The 17,036-nt window shown below is 44.8% G+C and overlaps 1 protein-coding gene across 3 annotated transcripts in view; it reads right to left on the bottom strand.

Moving 5' to 3' along the window:
- PRKACB (protein kinase cAMP-activated catalytic subunit beta) overlaps positions 1-17,036 on the bottom strand; it is an 81,560-nt gene that overhangs the window by 4,397 nt on the left and 60,127 nt on the right. For all 3 annotated transcript variants that reach the window (XM_018553135.1, XM_018553134.1, XM_018553136.1), the window contains exons 3-9: positions 11,665-11,793; positions 9,041-9,139; positions 8,521-8,603; positions 7,285-7,411; positions 4,548-4,643; positions 3,614-3,736; positions 996-1,160 (exon numbers count right to left, since the gene is read on the bottom strand). In XM_018553135.1, coding sequence (XP_018408637.1) covers positions 996-1,160; positions 3,614-3,736; positions 4,548-4,643; positions 7,285-7,411; positions 8,521-8,603; positions 9,041-9,139; positions 11,665-11,793 — 822 coding nt within the window. The remainder of the gene's footprint in view (positions 1-995; positions 1,161-3,613; positions 3,737-4,547; positions 4,644-7,284; positions 7,412-8,520; positions 8,604-9,040; positions 9,140-11,664; positions 11,794-17,036) is intronic.

Below are 17,036 nucleotides of genomic sequence, written 5' to 3'. Positions count from 1 at the left end.
TTTTTCCAACCTTTTCACATTTTATACTTATTTTTATAAACTTTAATATTTTAATTTTTAATTTATTTTTGATAAATATTTTTATTTTTTCACTTTACTTGTAGGGGCTTCGGGGAAATATTGGGGGTCTAAACAGATCCCTGATATTTCCCTTTTTAAAAGGAAAAGAAGAGATTGAGGACACAGAGTACTCGATCTCTCGTTCTGCAGCCCCTGTTATAAATTAACAGGAAACGTCTATACTGAGTGTTCCTGTTCATTCATAACAGGAGGAGATAGTATGCTTACCATGTCCACAATCATGAATGATCAGGAGGTGACGTAGATCACTTCCCATTCATTCATAATTGGGGACACAGTAACATACTATGTCCTCAATTATTTACAAACACTCAGCGACCGACTGCTTGTACTCGCTCTCCATCCTGACTCGCTGTCACAGGAGGCTGGGCCAGCGGTGCGGGGAGGAGTGCTCGATCTCCTCTGACAGCTCACTCCTCCCCCGCACCACTGGCCCAGCCTCCTGTGACAGCTGTCTCCGCCCCCACTCTCCTGATCTATCACAGGAGGCTGAGCAGGGCGGTGCCGGAGGAGCGCCCAGCCTCCTGTGACAGCTGTCTCCGCCCACACACCGCCACTCTCCTGATCTGTCACAGAAGGCAGAACATGGCAGCTCACAGCACTCTCCTCCTGCACACCGCTTGGCCTCCTGTGACAGTTTCTCTCGTACCCGCAGGACACTGCGCTGTGTTTAAGGGGACACAAAGCGGCACCCAGTGGGGAGGAGAGAAACCAGGCATGCACAGCTATTTCGGCCGAAAGATAGCACTTTCGGCATTTTGCCACAAGTGCGATTTTTGGCCGATATATTTTAGCGGATGAAATTTTGGTGCATTCCTAATTATTATGACAACCAAAAAACTGTGGAAAAAAAATATGCACAATTCTAAAACTACCAGGCCAATAAAAAAAGCCAGACTCTACAAAGCAAATACCTTTCTCTGGTAAATGGCGATCCAATCTGTAGTGGCAAACCACTTGTGATTCTTAATATCGTTCACCCCGTTCTTCAGATTGCCATATCTTTTAGTCAGGTCTACCTGCAGCAAGTTCCTTAGTAAGTCTTTAAGGTCTGAACTGAAGTGGGATGGAAACCGTACCTGAGCAGAAATGAGACAGACATCATGTTAGCTGGGATGACCACATGGACATGGACAAGAACTCGAAAAACAACGTTATATCACAGATGTGCACATTTTCCACAAAACACATTATGATAAATGTACTGGTACAACCTCATCAGACTACGCTCACTCACTATACTGTACCTCTGTAGGGGCAGCATTCTCACCCCAGAACTCCCCCTTGCCTCTTCTCCATCACATAAGGTGGAGGATTTCTTTAGCCCACAGACTTAATCAAATCTTTATATGTACTGTGTGTCAATGGTACCAAGGCAGATATGCTTATCCTTACAAAGTGTGTCTATATTCCATGGCCATATGCAAGAAAAACACAAACCACAATGGATCCTGCAGATAGAAACCCGTGATAAAACTGCACATACAATGAAATTACTTTATCAGGGCATAGCACCAGAGGAACCACTCCTATGGAAGGCTAGGTCTCATCAACAGTTGCTGGGTTCGCGCTGCTAGGTAGTAGGGAAGGGGAGAGAAGTAAGCAAGGATGAAAACTTCTGAAGCGGACACTGCAGGAACCATGAAACAGAGTCCACCTGAGGAGGACAGTGTCCATGGTTCCTACAGTGCCCACCTGAGGAGGACAGTGTGCATGGTTCCTACAGTGCCCACCTGAGGAGGACAGTGTCCATGGTTCCTACAGTGCCCATCTGAGGAGGACAGTGTCCATGGTTCCTACAGTGCCCACCTGAGGAGGACAGTGTCCATGGTTCCTACAGTGCCCACCCGAGGAGGACAGTGTCCATGGTTCCTGCAGTGCCCACCTGAGGACAGTGCCCATGGTTCCTACAGTGCCCACCTGAGGAGGACAGTGTCCATGGTTCCTGCAGTGCCCACCTGAGGAGGACAGTGTCCATGGCTTCTGCAGTGCCCACCGGAGGAGGACAGTGTCCATGGTTCCTACAGTGCCCACCTGAGGAGGACAGTGTGCATGGTTCCTACAGTGCCCACCTGAGGAGGACAGTGTGCATGGTTCCTACAGTGCCCACCTGAGGAGGACAGTGTCCATGGTTCCTACAGTGCCCACCTGAGGAGGACAGTGTCCATGGTTCCTACAGTGCCCACCTGAGGAGGACAGTGTCCATGGTTCCTACAGTGCCCACCTGAGGAGGACAGTGTCCATGGTTCCTACAGTGCCCACCTGAGGAGGACAGTGTCCATGGTTCCTACAGTGCCCACCTGAGGAGGACAGTGTCCATGGTTCCTACAGTGCCCACCTGAGGAGGACAGTGTCCATGGTTCCTACAGTGCCCACCTGAGGAGGACAGTGTCCATGGTTCCTACAGTGCCCACCTGAGGAGGACAGTGTCCATGGTTCCTACAGTGCCCACCTGAGGAGGACAGTGTCCATGGTTCCTACAGTGCCCACCTGAGGAGGACAGTGTCCATGGTTCCTACAGTGCCCACCTGAGGAGGACAGTGTCCATGGTTCCTACAGTGCCCACCTGAGGAGGACAGTGTCCATGGTTCCTACAGTGCCCACCTGAGGAGGACAGTGTCCATGGTTCCTACAGTGCCCACCTGAGGAGGACAGTGTCCATGGTTCCTACAGTGCCCACCTGAGGAGGACAGTGTCCATGGTTCCTACAGTGCCCACCTGAGGAGGACAGTGTCCATGGTTCCTACAGTGCCCACCTGAGGAGGACAGTGTCCATGGTTCCTACAGTGCCCACCTGAGGAGGACAGTGTCCATGGTTCCTACAGTGCCCACCTGAGGAGGACAGTGTCCATGGATCCTACAGTGCCCACCTGAGGAGGACAGTGTCCATGGTTCCTACAGTGCCCACCCGAGGACAGTGCCCATGGTTCCTACAGTGCCCACCTGAGGAGGACAGTGTCCATGGCTTCTACACTGCCCACCTGAGAAGGACAACGTCCATTGTTTCATGGTTTCCATTCCTGCTGACATCTTCCCCTTTGCCAACTACCTAGCGAGAGTGTTATCAGCACCTGTTGGTCATCTAGCTTTTTATAGGATGAGTTCTTTTGGTGATATGCCATGATCAAATCACTTGATTGCAAGTACAGTTTCAGCATTTTTATTTATAAAAAGGTGTTTTTATCTGCACTGGTGTGACCTGTCTAAGGTTTATCTCCCAAAGAGAAAACTAGGCAGAGCTGATAACACTGGTTGCCATTATTTATTTTTGGAGAGTGTAACATTTTGCTCTTGTTTTTTGTCTTGCTGCTTGACCTGTAAACTGAGTCTGGCAGAGCCCTGCCCTGTATTGGAAGCTGTGGGGAATTAATGGTGCAACTCTGATCCTTGATTTGCTTCTCATCTACAGAAGTTGTAGCTAGAATAGTATTACTCGAGCTTATGTAAAAACGCAGCCTTGTGCTGAGGCAGCATCGGGATTGAACATAAGGCAATATCCATTCTGTGAACCTGTCTACACAAGTGGACTTACCTTTCCTGAAACAATTTTTTCATATATTTGAATGGGCTGATCGGCAAAAAATGGAGGATAACCAGCTGCCATTTCATAGATTAAAACACCTAATGCCCACCAATCGACTGCTTTGTTATAGCCCTAAAAAGAAAGACAATGGTTACAAAACAGAAAAACAATATATGGTGTGTGCAGTAATACCCTGCCTTGTCTCTGGAGCAGCTAGTGGCATCACTGAGGTGCCAGCTCTGGAGTATGAAGGCATTGTATACCGCTGCTTTTAACCCCTTCATGACTGAGGCCTTTTTTTCATTTTTTGCACCCATGTCATATTCCACATTTTAGGCCTGAAAATGACTTGTATACAATTATATACACACACACACACACACTTAACATATTTAATGCATGTTATTTACCAAAACCCTCCCTTCCCTTCTTTTCTACAGGGACACAGACACTGGATCTGTTACCCCATTGGAGAATTTCCCCTTTTCTACAATACAGTGACCACACCAGAAGCACAGAAAATCTCCCCAATATGAGGACTCCCCTTCCTTGCTCTATCCAAAACTGGAAAATAGTTTTGCCTGGAGAATGAACGGAAGTTGGGAATAAAGCAGTAGGTACTGTACTAACCATTGTGTGTTACCTTCTGTATCAGAGACAATGGGTGGTATTATCAAAACTGGAGCAGACAAAATCTGCAGCAGTTGCCCAGGGCAACCAATCAGCTTCTCTCTTCAGTTAAGATTTTAAAATGAAAGAGAAGCTTATTGGTTGCCATGCACAGCTGCTCCAGACTTTGTCTGCTCCAGTTTTGATAAATTCTCTTACCCAACACAATCATGAAGTTAGAAGACCAATACTCCGAGAGTGTAATAAAGTCATATTGATCTTTTATATCTGTTTGCACGAGAAGAGCAGGCTGACTGATACAGAGCTCACTTACCTTGCTCAAAATAATTTCTGGTGCCAGGTACTCTGGGGTCCCACATAACGTCCAAGTTCTTCCCTTTACTCTTTTGGCAAACCCAAAGTCTGTGACCTGAAAAACAGACACAAATGTTATTAGAATCTGTGTAACTGGGAAATCTGCAAGCAGCCTCAATGGGGGACTTGCAGGTAACCATACAACTGGAAATGATTTAATCCAATACTCTGCAAGCATTTCACTATAAAGTGGACCTTTCAGTCATTTTACATGTCTATGTGAATAAACCTCAGACACGTCACCAGATACAGCAAAGGTTTTTTTTTTTTTATAAAGTCTACTTTTATTAAAAAGCAATCACTGAACTTCAGTCCTTGAACTAATCGAAAAGAGGGGTTGTTCCCTGGAGTTCTGATATACCTTAAATTTCCCCTTTAGTATTAATTAATCATTTGAATAGGTCCTCAAAGGTCATTTAACCAAAATTAATCAGATCAAAAAAGAGGGTAACAGTGTTTTACCAGAGAAAACACTGTGAAAGAAGGTTATTAAATTGACCGAGACCTATGATTCATATCAAAATATAAACTTTATTGATTACAAAAATAATGTTTCCGGTGTCTGTTATTTCACTTCTCAAATTACTATTAAAAGAACAACGTTGTTCATGACACTCATACTCCCATTCATTCATGCAGACCAAGCGTTGTTTTGGGGGAACGCTTAGTCTGCATGAATGAATGGGAGTATGAGTGTCATGAACAACGTTGTTCTTTTAATAGTAATTTGAGAAGTGAAATAACAGACACCGGAAACATTATTTTTGTAATCAATAAAGTTTATATTTTGATATGAATCATAGGTCTCGGTCAATTTAATAACCTTCTTTCACAGTGTTCTCTCTGGTAAAACACTGTTACCCTCTTTTTTGTTCAGTCCTTGAACTGCCTTCGGGAAGACACATTTCCAGTCTCCTCTCTCCTGGTGATCAGAATGCAACACTAACTTTGCAGCAAGTCATAAGGAGAGGGGCTGAATTGTGTCAGACATGTGAACACAAAGAACTGCACAAGCATCAGGATTTACATAAGGGTCACCTCTGAGCCAACATTTTAGTCCAGGAAGTCAATAGTGACCCTGTATAATACCTCAGCAAAGATGGCTCCGTCCTTCTGGAGAGAAGTGTTTATACACTTGTTCATGTTTAAAAAATAAATAAATGTAAATATGTATATAATGTGTTGCATATGGAGACAGCCATATCTATTCATCACATCCTGCACTGTGACTGACTGCTCCTCTCAGCGCATTACAACTTGCACGGAGAGGAGCGGTTAATCACAACGGTGCAGCACTACTAAGGCGGAGACCTTAGTAGTGCTGCATGATTTTGTCTGCTAGTTAGGTCTATGTAGATGCCAGCTGCACACCATGAGGGGTTGTGACCAATAATAAAAGAGATGGTGCTTGTCTTGACTGCAACGTCACCGACGCCTCAAGAAAGAGAGAGACTCTGCATGGCCTACGTTGGCTTACTGACCTAAATGACGTAATTTGCAATAAAACATTAATTGCTGAATGCTGCTGACTTATCGTCAAAGATCTTATAGTTAGGCCTGACTGGCTGAAACAAAGCACTAATCGGGTCCATGATGAAGATGGTGAGCCATTACAGTAAAATACAGACAGCCACTGGAGGGAGAATTTCCATATGTGATACAATAATATAAATAATGGACAGGAAGCGTGACAATTGTGAAAGTTCAATCAAATTCTACAATAAATATTACAAAATTATACTTATTACTATAAAATATTGTTATAATCATTTATTTTCGCACTGAAAATACACTAGAACATTTCCGTATGTTCTCCTACAATTTTCTCCCTAGATCTAGTAGTCCATGAACTACCTTCTCCTCTTCACAAAAGTACACTTCAAGCAACACTATTAGATTTTAAAAAGGTGAACTAAAAAAGGTCAAAATACAATAGAAGAGCCACTTCTCCGGTGGCCCATGTCTTCTACCTTTCATCCTTGCCAGTGCTGCAGCCTCCATCAGTTTCTTTGGCACTGAACATTTTTGGAAGTGACCCTGCAACGCAACATGGTCCTCCATATAAATAATACGAAATCACCTGCACTCCATAAAGCGTACAGACCTTGGATGAAAGGTTGGTGCTTGAAGTGGCAACATGGATGGCGCCGTGTCAGATACAGTCCATAATAAAAGTCAGCAGCACTCGATATGTGCAAGAAGTAAAGCACTTTTTGTTAAATTGTCACATGCGTCACACTGCCAACGTTTTGGGGGCCACGAAGGGTCCCTTCTTCTGGGCGACGTAGGTCACTATGCCGCCCAGAAGGGACCCTGCATGGCCCTGAAACGTTGGCTGTATGACGCATGTGACAACTTAATAAAAAGTGCTTTACTTCTTGCATATATCGAGTGCTGGTGACTTTTATTATGGAATGGTCCGCCATGTAACCCCTTATGTTATTACCGAGTCCTGTAGTGGTGTAGGGGTCAGAGGATGGAATTATAGCAGAGAAATATCATCCGGTCCCTTTTTTTGCAGGGACCTTCATACTCCATCTTTTTCTAAACCTGACGATCTTTATAAAAATTTTATTTTATAGGAATTAAAACAACAGCTAGAATCTGGTTGGCTGCTGGGGGTAAAACATGTTCCTTTTTAGCATTTTTATGTATTATCTTCATTTTGTAAACTACACATGCGATTATTCCCTTACCTGAATATATCCTTGTTGGTCGATTAAAAGATTTTCTGGTTTGAGATCTCTGTAGATGAGGTCTAGCGAATGGAGGTACTCGAATGTTAAAACTATCTGAGCTGCATAGAACCGTGCGTGGGGCTCACTGCAAAGAAACCAAAGTACTCAACAAATAGAAATGGTAACAAAACACAGGAAATAGCAATCATGGGGCACAATTTTAAAACTAACCAGCATTCTAATGTCTGCCACTAGCAGCTGACAGCACATCAAGGGTGGACAAACTGATACACAATGTAGGAGCATGGGCATGTGTAGCTCCATTAACAGAAAAGCCTGAAAAACCAGCTGTAATATTTTTACTGGCTAAGTGACAGGTCATGTGACAAAGACTAGCACATGAGATGCATGGAAGACAGCCAGTCTGCTCACACCAGCCACCAATAAAAGTTTCCTGTGCAGCTTTGCTATTGACATATGGCACAGCTTAGCTCAGGGCACCAGTAGATGATGATAAACGTCAAGCTTCCGCCTCTTTACTGAAGAGGACGGCAATCATATTGAAATGCAATACAACTTGCTGGTCCGATTAATGGAGAAGGAATGTACTGCTGGTGGGTCCCTCATTAAAGTGAACATGTTGCTTCGCCCTGCGTTATGTCTCAATGACCAAGGGAACATGGAGCTGGCTTCCAGGCCAATCAGGAAGCTTAGAGGCGGGTCATTAGACGCGGCCGGCTTCCTGATTGGCCGGGAAGCCGACTTCTCAGCCAATTAGCATGGAGTCGACGAAACAGCATGGAGCCGGCTTCCTGGCCAATCAGGAAGCCAGGCCGTGGGTAATGACCAGTCTCCCTGATTGGCCTGGAACTCTGCATCAGCGAGTACCGAAATATAAATATCAGTACTTGTACTCGATACCCAAAAACTGGTATGGGTGCCTCCCTACCAGGTTCCCGAACCAATAAAAGGACACTAGCACAAGGAACTCTATATGTATTAAGCATCATACAATGATTCGTACACACGTGGATACAAATCATAAGACCCAACTCATGTATGTACCTGAGCTGGTTGAGATGTGACAAAGTGAGAGGGGAAACAACCCCCGCCCCCCCCAAACAAAACCACACCCCACGCTACATTAAGGGCCTGTGTCTATCTACAGGCTTTTGCTTGTGTTGAGCAAGCTCACGGGATGGCAAGTGTCAGTGAAAACATAATACACGTTCAAGTACAAGGTACAGTACTGACCTGAACCTGCCGATTCTTCTTAGATGTGAGAACATTTCACCCCCGGGAACATATTCCATAATCATGTATAAATTTGAATTGTCCTGGAAAAAACAAAAAACATGCATTAGCTGGTCTTGAAGGATTACACAAGTTATCACGAAACACATCCACCAAACCTCTCACACCATGCCATGCACTCCCAGTAACTCTGTGTTCTGACAAGCAGGAGTCACGGAGAGTGTCCTGAATGTACTTGGCAACTTTAACACACACGATGGGCACTTAAACCCTTGCAGCGAGGGAAGCCCCACTGTAATGGTTAGGTTTTCTTCTGCCCAGAGTTCTTCTTTTACTGTTTGTATTCAAACAAATCAATATATTTGAAAATACAACGATCACTAGAGAGAATCATGCGGGTATGCATATAATATAAAAGTATACTTGTGCCCGGAGTTTTTCTTTAAAGGCATTGCTCTCATTACAGGTTTTGTTTAACCAAGCAGGTATTTTATAGACAGACACTGATGAAGAGCTTTACCTTGAAGGAATACTCCAACCTGACCAGGAAAGGGAAGTTGACTGCTTGTAATATCCTCTTCTCATTAAGTGTGTGCTCTATCTGCTTCAGCTTCACCACCTAAGAATAAGAGAGATGAGTTATCACAGATATATCACAGAAATTACAATCAACAAAACTGAGCAGCGGAGCAGAAATGAGAAATCCTAGAGTGCGTCTTAGGATGCACTGAAATCAATGTGATGCATTGAGGCTTCCATACGTAAAGATCACATACATCAGGGGTAACCAAACTCCGGCCCTCCAGCTGTGGTGGAACTACAAATCCCATGAGGCATTGCAAGATTCTCACAGCCACAGACATGACTCCCGGAGAGAGCTGCATCATGGGATTTGTAGTTTCACCACAGCTGGAGGGCCGGAGTTTGGCTACCGGCCATACATTACACAGCCAAATGTTTGTGGACACCTGACCATGACACCTGTTTGAGCTTGTTGGACATCCCGTTTCAAAACTATGAAGATGACCCCCTTTGTGGCTATCAAAGCTTCTACTCTTCCGAAATGGCTTTCCACAATATTGTGGAGTTTGTTTGTGGGAATCTGCGCCCAGTCAGCCAAAACTGCATCAAATACTGATGTTGGATGTGAAGACCCAGCTTGTAATCTGGGTTCAAATACATCCCAAAGGAGTTCATTAAAGTTGGGGTTAGAGCTTTGTGACGGTCACAATATACAACACACGCTGCATTAAATAACTTTTATTAAAGTGGAACTCCAGGTAAAAAAAACAATTGACATTTGCCTGGTACAGCTTAGTTACCTCTAATGCTTGGTATACTAAAAAATCTTAGCTGTATTTATGGAGGATTTACTGTCAGCTTTGATCTCCTTTGAATTTCACAAGCTGTATAGTGCAGGGTGGCGGCATTCACCATCACCCTTATCCATTCACATAGGGTACATAGAACACAGCATTTTTTATATGGAAAGAGAGGAAGGGCAGATGAACATCAGGCTCTCCTCTTGTCCATTTATGAGAAACATGACGGCTGTGTTTGCTGGCCCTTCATACAATGCCAGTTGCCTGGTTGTCACACTGACTCTGTTGCTTCAAAACCTAATAGTGACCCACATGCACACAATCTAACCTTCCTGATATGCCAGGCTGTTCTGGGTCAGTGGCTCAGAAAACATGAAAACATCAGCATATCAGGCAGCTGGCATTTTCAGGAGGAGGTCAGCAATAGCAGCCCCTAGATCTCGCTCATAACTTAAAGCGAATCTCTGATTTGTCAATGCAGGATTCACTTTATTGCTGAACTCCACAGATGCATATACTTGCCTTTGTTTCTCCCTGCTCGGAGTGAAAACAAAAATAGTGATATATTCAGGGCTGGGAACAGCAGGAAAGTTAAAGTCACACTTCAAGTACCTTAAAGGAGAACTATGGGGTCAGTGTTTTTCCCCATAGTTCTCCTTAGGGTAACGGGAGGACGCAAACAAGCATCCTCCAGTTACCCTAAGCTCAGTATACCGCAAGCTACAGCTCGCGGTATACTGAGACGCCGCAGCTGATCCCGACATCGATGTCGAGATCCGCCCAGCTGCGTGAGTGACAGCTGGCTCAGCCTATCCAGTCAGCGCTGGCGGATCGGGGAGGGGGGAATCCAGCCCCTCCCCTGTCACAGCAGAGAGCCGTGACAGGATCGAGAGGTGAGCGAACGCCGGTATATGTTTTCTCACTTCCCGATCTACTGAGCCGACCTGTGACAGTCTCATTGTCACAAGTCGGCTAGAACTATGAGGTGACTGAAAAGCACTCGCCTCATAGTTCTCCTTTAATCATTCACAACAATGTCTCTTATTTGTGTATCACTCGGCTGTAGATCCTCCAATCATCTCTGAATTGGTGCTGACACTGTCCTTCCTTCTGGAGGGTGTCTACTTTTGTTCCCCATGGTTCCTGTGTGTGTTGTAAAGTTGTCACCGCTCCAAGCTCACTCCCGGGATGGACTACAATCTCACGTTTAGTTTACTTACTTGTATCAAGATTGTAGTCCTTCACAGGAGTGAGCTTGGAGCGGTGACTTTACAACACACACAGGGACCATGGGGAACAAAAGTAGCCACCCTCCAGAAGGAAGGACAGTGTCAGCACCAATTCAGAGATGATTTGAGGATCTACAGCCGAGTGATACACAAATAAGATACATTTTTGTGAACCTAGCCTTAGAAATATACCTCTAAGTGTTATATTGGACTAAACGTTTTATCCAGCCTCTAAATTATTGCATTAAAATACATCTAATGCACCGTGCACTTCAGCCATAATTTGGGAACACGGACAGCACTGAAACCCACACAGACATTCTAACCCATCCCCTCTATACAACAAATTCATTTGGCTGGAGTAACTCTTTAATTTACATATTGCAATAACTGAAAAAGGTCCGCACTCTACAGGTGCACATGGGAAGTGTACAAGCAATGCACATATGGGTGGAGCTCTATCACAGCACAGCAGCCCACACTGCCGTGCGTTCCATTGCAATGCAACTTGGGTCGCGACTTAATTCCCGAGGACAAATGTGGGTCTTGAGGTTACACAGGTTGAGAACCAGTGATCTAGAGGATAGACCCACCTTCTGTTTATCCAGGATCTTCATAGCATAATACTGATCGGCTCCTTTGTGCTTTACCAGCATCACTCTGCCAAATGAGCCCGTTCCCAAAGTTTTTAACCTATCGAAGTCATCTAGGCTGGCAGTATTCTGGGAAACAAAAAAACACAGAGAAACCATTTCAGAACTCCATTCAGCGTAAATGTACACATAATATCAGGGTGCGTAAACTTTATTTTTGTACTGCAGAATCCTCAATGATGGTTGCAATCGATTGGTGTAAGTGGGTGAGGAAGATTCACCGCGGCATCAATCAGACTGGATGTAATAACTGCCATCTTATCCGAAAACAACAAACGCTTAATGCCGTCAGGGACTTCCCATCATAATAGAGTCCAAAAACTGTACAGTGCAGCCACCCCCACGAAATGCAAATAGAACCTTGCACTTTAAAAACATAAATGGCACTTGGCACAAAGTAACTCAAATGCACTCAGATCTAACAGAAGCCAGGCTGACTAACAGGTTTGTGACAAATCTGGAACGGCGTCAGATGACTGAACAGTGTATGCAAACTAGATCCACAAATGTTCAGTGCCTGCCACCATGCCAGAGCAACAAATCCCAACCACCAATATACACACACAGGTCCTTCACTGTGCATGGATCCACATTATTAAGGGGTGGCCAATTCCTATTGTTCGACACCTGGGACATACAGTTCCGGGCGCCAGGCAGGTGGGGTTTTCCCCTACATTTAGCCCTGCTGCGGGCAAGCTGGGCTAAAATGTAGAGCAGGAGAGCCGCCGCTAGTTTTGTACAAGTGATCTGGGAGGCTGTACAGCCGCCTAGATCACTTGTAGCAGCCTGCTTTTCCATTAACCCCATCGCCCGGACTCTGGATTTATTATGATCTCAGAATAGAGGAAGATCTTGTTGCACTCCTTACCGGATATCCCAATGATAGCGGAGGGTGCTCGTAATGACTGCGGGTGGTGCCGCTGTACACATTAACAGTTACAAAGAATGTCGCCAGCACACCAAAGTATTCTTGTAGGATAACCAAATGTTAATTTTATTGAACAATCGTCAAATGAAAACAATTTTTGTTTTCAATGTTTTCATTTGACAATTGTTCAATAAAATGAACATTTGGTGATCCTACAAGGATACTTTGCTGTGCTGGCGACATTCTTTGAAACCTAATGATCTCAGTCGCGACCCAAAACATCTATGGAGGTTAGAAAAGTAAAATACAGGACACTCTCGCGGCAGCCTACAGGACACTCTCACGGCAGCCTACAGGACACTCTCACGGCAGCCTACAGGACACTCTCACGGCAGCCTACAGGACACTCTCACGGCAGGTTTCTTTTGGAGCCCAGCTCCAGACTTGTTTGTGGTTTTGCGTGTTGAGGTAGCCCTGCGTCATTTCATGCCAATGCACAGCAGGTGCGTCATGGTCTACTATACGGCAAGTACATTGGCAGCTACTGTATGTGTGAACATTGTATTAAACAGAAATAGCAAAACATTGTAATGGTATTTTACCAGACTAAAAGGGAGCAAATAAAAGCTTTTTTTTTAGGGTTAAGGGCTCCATCACCCAGGTGGAGGGGGCTGTGTATCGTAAAAAGCGATTGGATCTTTGTGCCCCCGGAGCTAAAAGGTGATGCATACAGCTTGCCTGTAAAAAAAAAAATCAATGACATGCACCAATGTACCAGCGCACAGCATCTCATTATTTGTAGAGGGGCAGCTATACTATAACCACACTTCTCTTTTTCTACCCCCCAACCTTACACACACACCCCAAGCAATTTCAATATATGTTATACTTCCAAACAAGTTGAAGATCTTTACAGTGTGGCCTGCTTGACGCTCCACGGCCTCAGGAAAAGTCTTGTGCACTGCACCACACATGCTTGCCATGGCCGCCAACCCTTGCAATGGAAAGCCCACCCACAGGCTGACAGACATGCTATCCACTGGAAGGATCGGGGGGGGTGCATGGGGTGTAGGCGCCTTCGTCCAGGACTGAGTGGTGTCAAGCAGGTTATGCAACTTCAAGGCTGTACGTAATAACTCATACTGAATGTGCTGATGGGTGGAAGTGGGAGGGTAGATGAGGTTAAGTGTACTCATCCTTGAAGTCTTATTTACAAGCCTGTAGAATTGCAACAGTGATGCATCAAAGCATAAAAGATAAAGAGAAGGGGAAAAAAAAGCCAAACATAGTCAGGACAGAGCAAAGCTGAAACATTTGCCTGAAATTGCAAGACAAAGCAACATAATATTGCATGTTTAATCAGATATCAGCCCAACTGTTGCATCATCGTGTTCTGTGGGACCACAATGGCACCAATCCAATCTGTTATGGGTTCAGCAGCTTGGCTTATCATTCGTTGTTCGCGGTCCCCTCTGCAATAAATGTCTATTGCTTAAAGGTTACATAGGAAACCATAAATTTCAACTTGGTCATCTTCCAGCACAATTTCACTTCTGCCACCTCCCTCCCCTCCGGGCTTTTATTACATACCAAACAGCAAAACACCACAAGGCGTCTATTAGTGTTTAGGACCTGCATGCCTGATTCCATTATAGTGAATATGTACACCTTAATGTGACCCTGTTTCTTAACGAACCTGTGCTTTGCCAGTGAAATCTGTTTCAGATTTCTTCAGATACAACGCTTTGGAGGCTCCTGGAAAGCTAGTAAAGATTTGTATAGGAACATGCAGGAACCTTCAGCCTGTTATCACATAGGCCTATTCAGGGCAAAGGGACATCAGCATATTATTATACAGTATTGATATAGCGCCAACAGTGTGCGCAGCGCTTTACAATATAGGGAAGACATTACAATCACAATACAAATCAAGACAAGATGGTAAGGAGGGCCATATAACCCATAACCCACCCTAGGAAGGTATCCTCACCCATCTACACTCCCTCACCACCTCTACGCTGCAGAACTACACCTTGGGTAAGCCCTGGAGATGTCCATGTGCATTTTGTCAATTCACTGGCAGTATCCAGAGTCTGACAACTGGCTGCTCAGACCCGTGCACTACCACATGGGGAAGGTTACATGCTCCCCCATACCAGGACCAAAGCGGTGATTGAGGGTGGGCTGACACTGCCACTTTGCCCTGAATGGACAAGTTTATTATTACCGCATTCTCTGATCCACAAATGACGACTAGGGGGAGAATTTACAAAGCTGTATATGATATTCAATAATCCAAACATGAAACACCAAGTGAATAAAATGTTAAAGTCATGTCTAAACTTAACAGTAATTAGAAGCGATTTTAAAATGTGAGGCGACAGAAAACACACCAATGGTCCCTTCAAATACGAAGCTGCACAAAGCACTCGGAAACTAAAATGGCCACAAAGCAAACCATTTAGTAAAAAAACCACCACATTTCTTAGAAATAGAACGTGTTATCTAGTCCTAAGGCTTCTTATCTGCACTACCAATAGGTATGATGGAGAGTATGAAAGTGGGCACGGCACATTCTCAGCAGCAGGGTTTCCAGATTTTATATATATATATATCTACACACACACACACACACACACGCGCACGTCAAAACTGCTGCAGGTATACATTAGCAAAAGGGTGCACATTGCAGAATGGTGAAATTGAAGGTGACAGGGACAGGATGTACAGGGGTGGAGTGCAGAGCATATGATGGTGGCAGTATTACAGGAGTATACAGGGTATGATGAGTCAGTATATCCACAAGTGGAGAATGGAAGGTATGATTGGGGCAGTATGTACAGAAGAGGAGTATGGAGGGTATGACAGGTGCTGTATGTGCAGGAGGAATGTGGAAGGTTTGATGAGGCCAGTATGTGCACAAGAGGGTTGCAGTGGGTATGATGGGTCAGTATGTCTAGAATGGGAATGCAGAGGGTATGACATGTGCAGGAGAGGAGAACGGAAGGCTTGATGAGGCCAGTGTGTGCATGAGGGGGTTGCAGAGGGTATGATGGGTCAGTATGTCTAGAACAGGAGTGTGGGCCTCTGACGTGCAGTATGTGCAGGAGAGGAATGTGGAAGGTATGAGGCCAGGATCTGCAGCAGAGGAACAGTAAAGGCAGAAAGAATGTGCACAGCTTACACAATGTGCACACAGAAAGTGTAGCAGGACAATTAGCATAGGATATGTTTTTGTATTTTGTTTTTATAGTGGTGACAAGCTTTCTTTTAGACCCCTAATGTCTCCTCTGTGTGGATTCGTTACAGATTGGGGACATAGAGGTCCTGATCTGCAATTAAGTGCCACTTGTTTTGTCGTAGCTTTACTCAACGTAAAGGAGGAACCTAGAAGTGCCCAGCACCGAGGACTTGTGGGTTTTTGGTTTGCAGATGTGATCGGTAAATGGGAGGTCATCCGAGTGAAATAAGGTCATCCCTCTTATTTCACTCGGCACCCTGACAAAAGGTTTGGGATTGCACAGTACAGACTGCCCAGCAATTCTATTGTACAGTGCTCTGCAGGTGCAGTGTAGGGGGCAGAGATATGATTTGCACTAGAGGTCTTGCTGTGTTGGTTTCTTGTGGAATAGAGGGGGAAGAGGTTTGGTGCATGAGATGACCTATGGGTAATAGATAGGGCTGCAACAACTAATCGACATAATCGATTATAATCGATTATTGAAAAAGTTGTCAACTTTTTCAATAATGGATTAATCGGCTTCCGATCAGTTGGCCCTGTTCACAGCTCCACACGCTGTGCGCCGTACCTCCTCCCCACCACCTCACGCTCGCCGCTGCCAGACCCGCCCGCATCCATGCTCCACACGCCGCACACTCCCCGCCCACCCACATCCACGATCGGCACAGGGACGCGGGGATGTAGTAAGGAGGAGCAGGTGTGGGGTGATGACAGCCGCCGATAGACAGGCCCGATCTCAGAAGCAAGTTGCTGGAAGACTGTGCTCAGGTAAGCCTGCACTTTCCCACACATGGTACTCTATAATGTATTGCTGGGATTTGTATTCCTCTATAGCTGATGGTACATTGTGCTCTATATTATACATAGGAATACAAATCCCAGCAATACATTATACACTGTATGTATAATGTATTGCTGGGATTTGTTGTACTCTTCTATAGCTGGTGATATTCTGCATTGCACGGTATAAAGTACTATTGCTGGGATTTGCTGTACTCCTCTATATCTGGTGATATTCTGCATTGCGCTGTATAGAGGACTACAAATCCCAGCAATAATACATTATACAGTGGTGCAATGCTGAATACCACCAGCACTAGTACATTATACAGCAATGAATGCAGAATGCCTCCAGCTATTATGTACTATTGCTGGGATTTGTTGTAGTCCTCTATAGCTGGTGGTATTCTGCATTCATTGCTG

The sequence above is a fragment of the Nanorana parkeri genome, unplaced genomic scaffold (assembly GCF_000935625.1).
Source record: "Nanorana parkeri isolate BGI_ZX_2015 unplaced genomic scaffold, ASM93562v1 scaffold111, whole genome shotgun sequence".
Taxonomy (NCBI): Eukaryota; Metazoa; Chordata; class Amphibia; order Anura; family Dicroglossidae; genus Nanorana; species Nanorana parkeri.
This window is presented reverse-complemented; position numbering and strand designations above follow the sequence as displayed.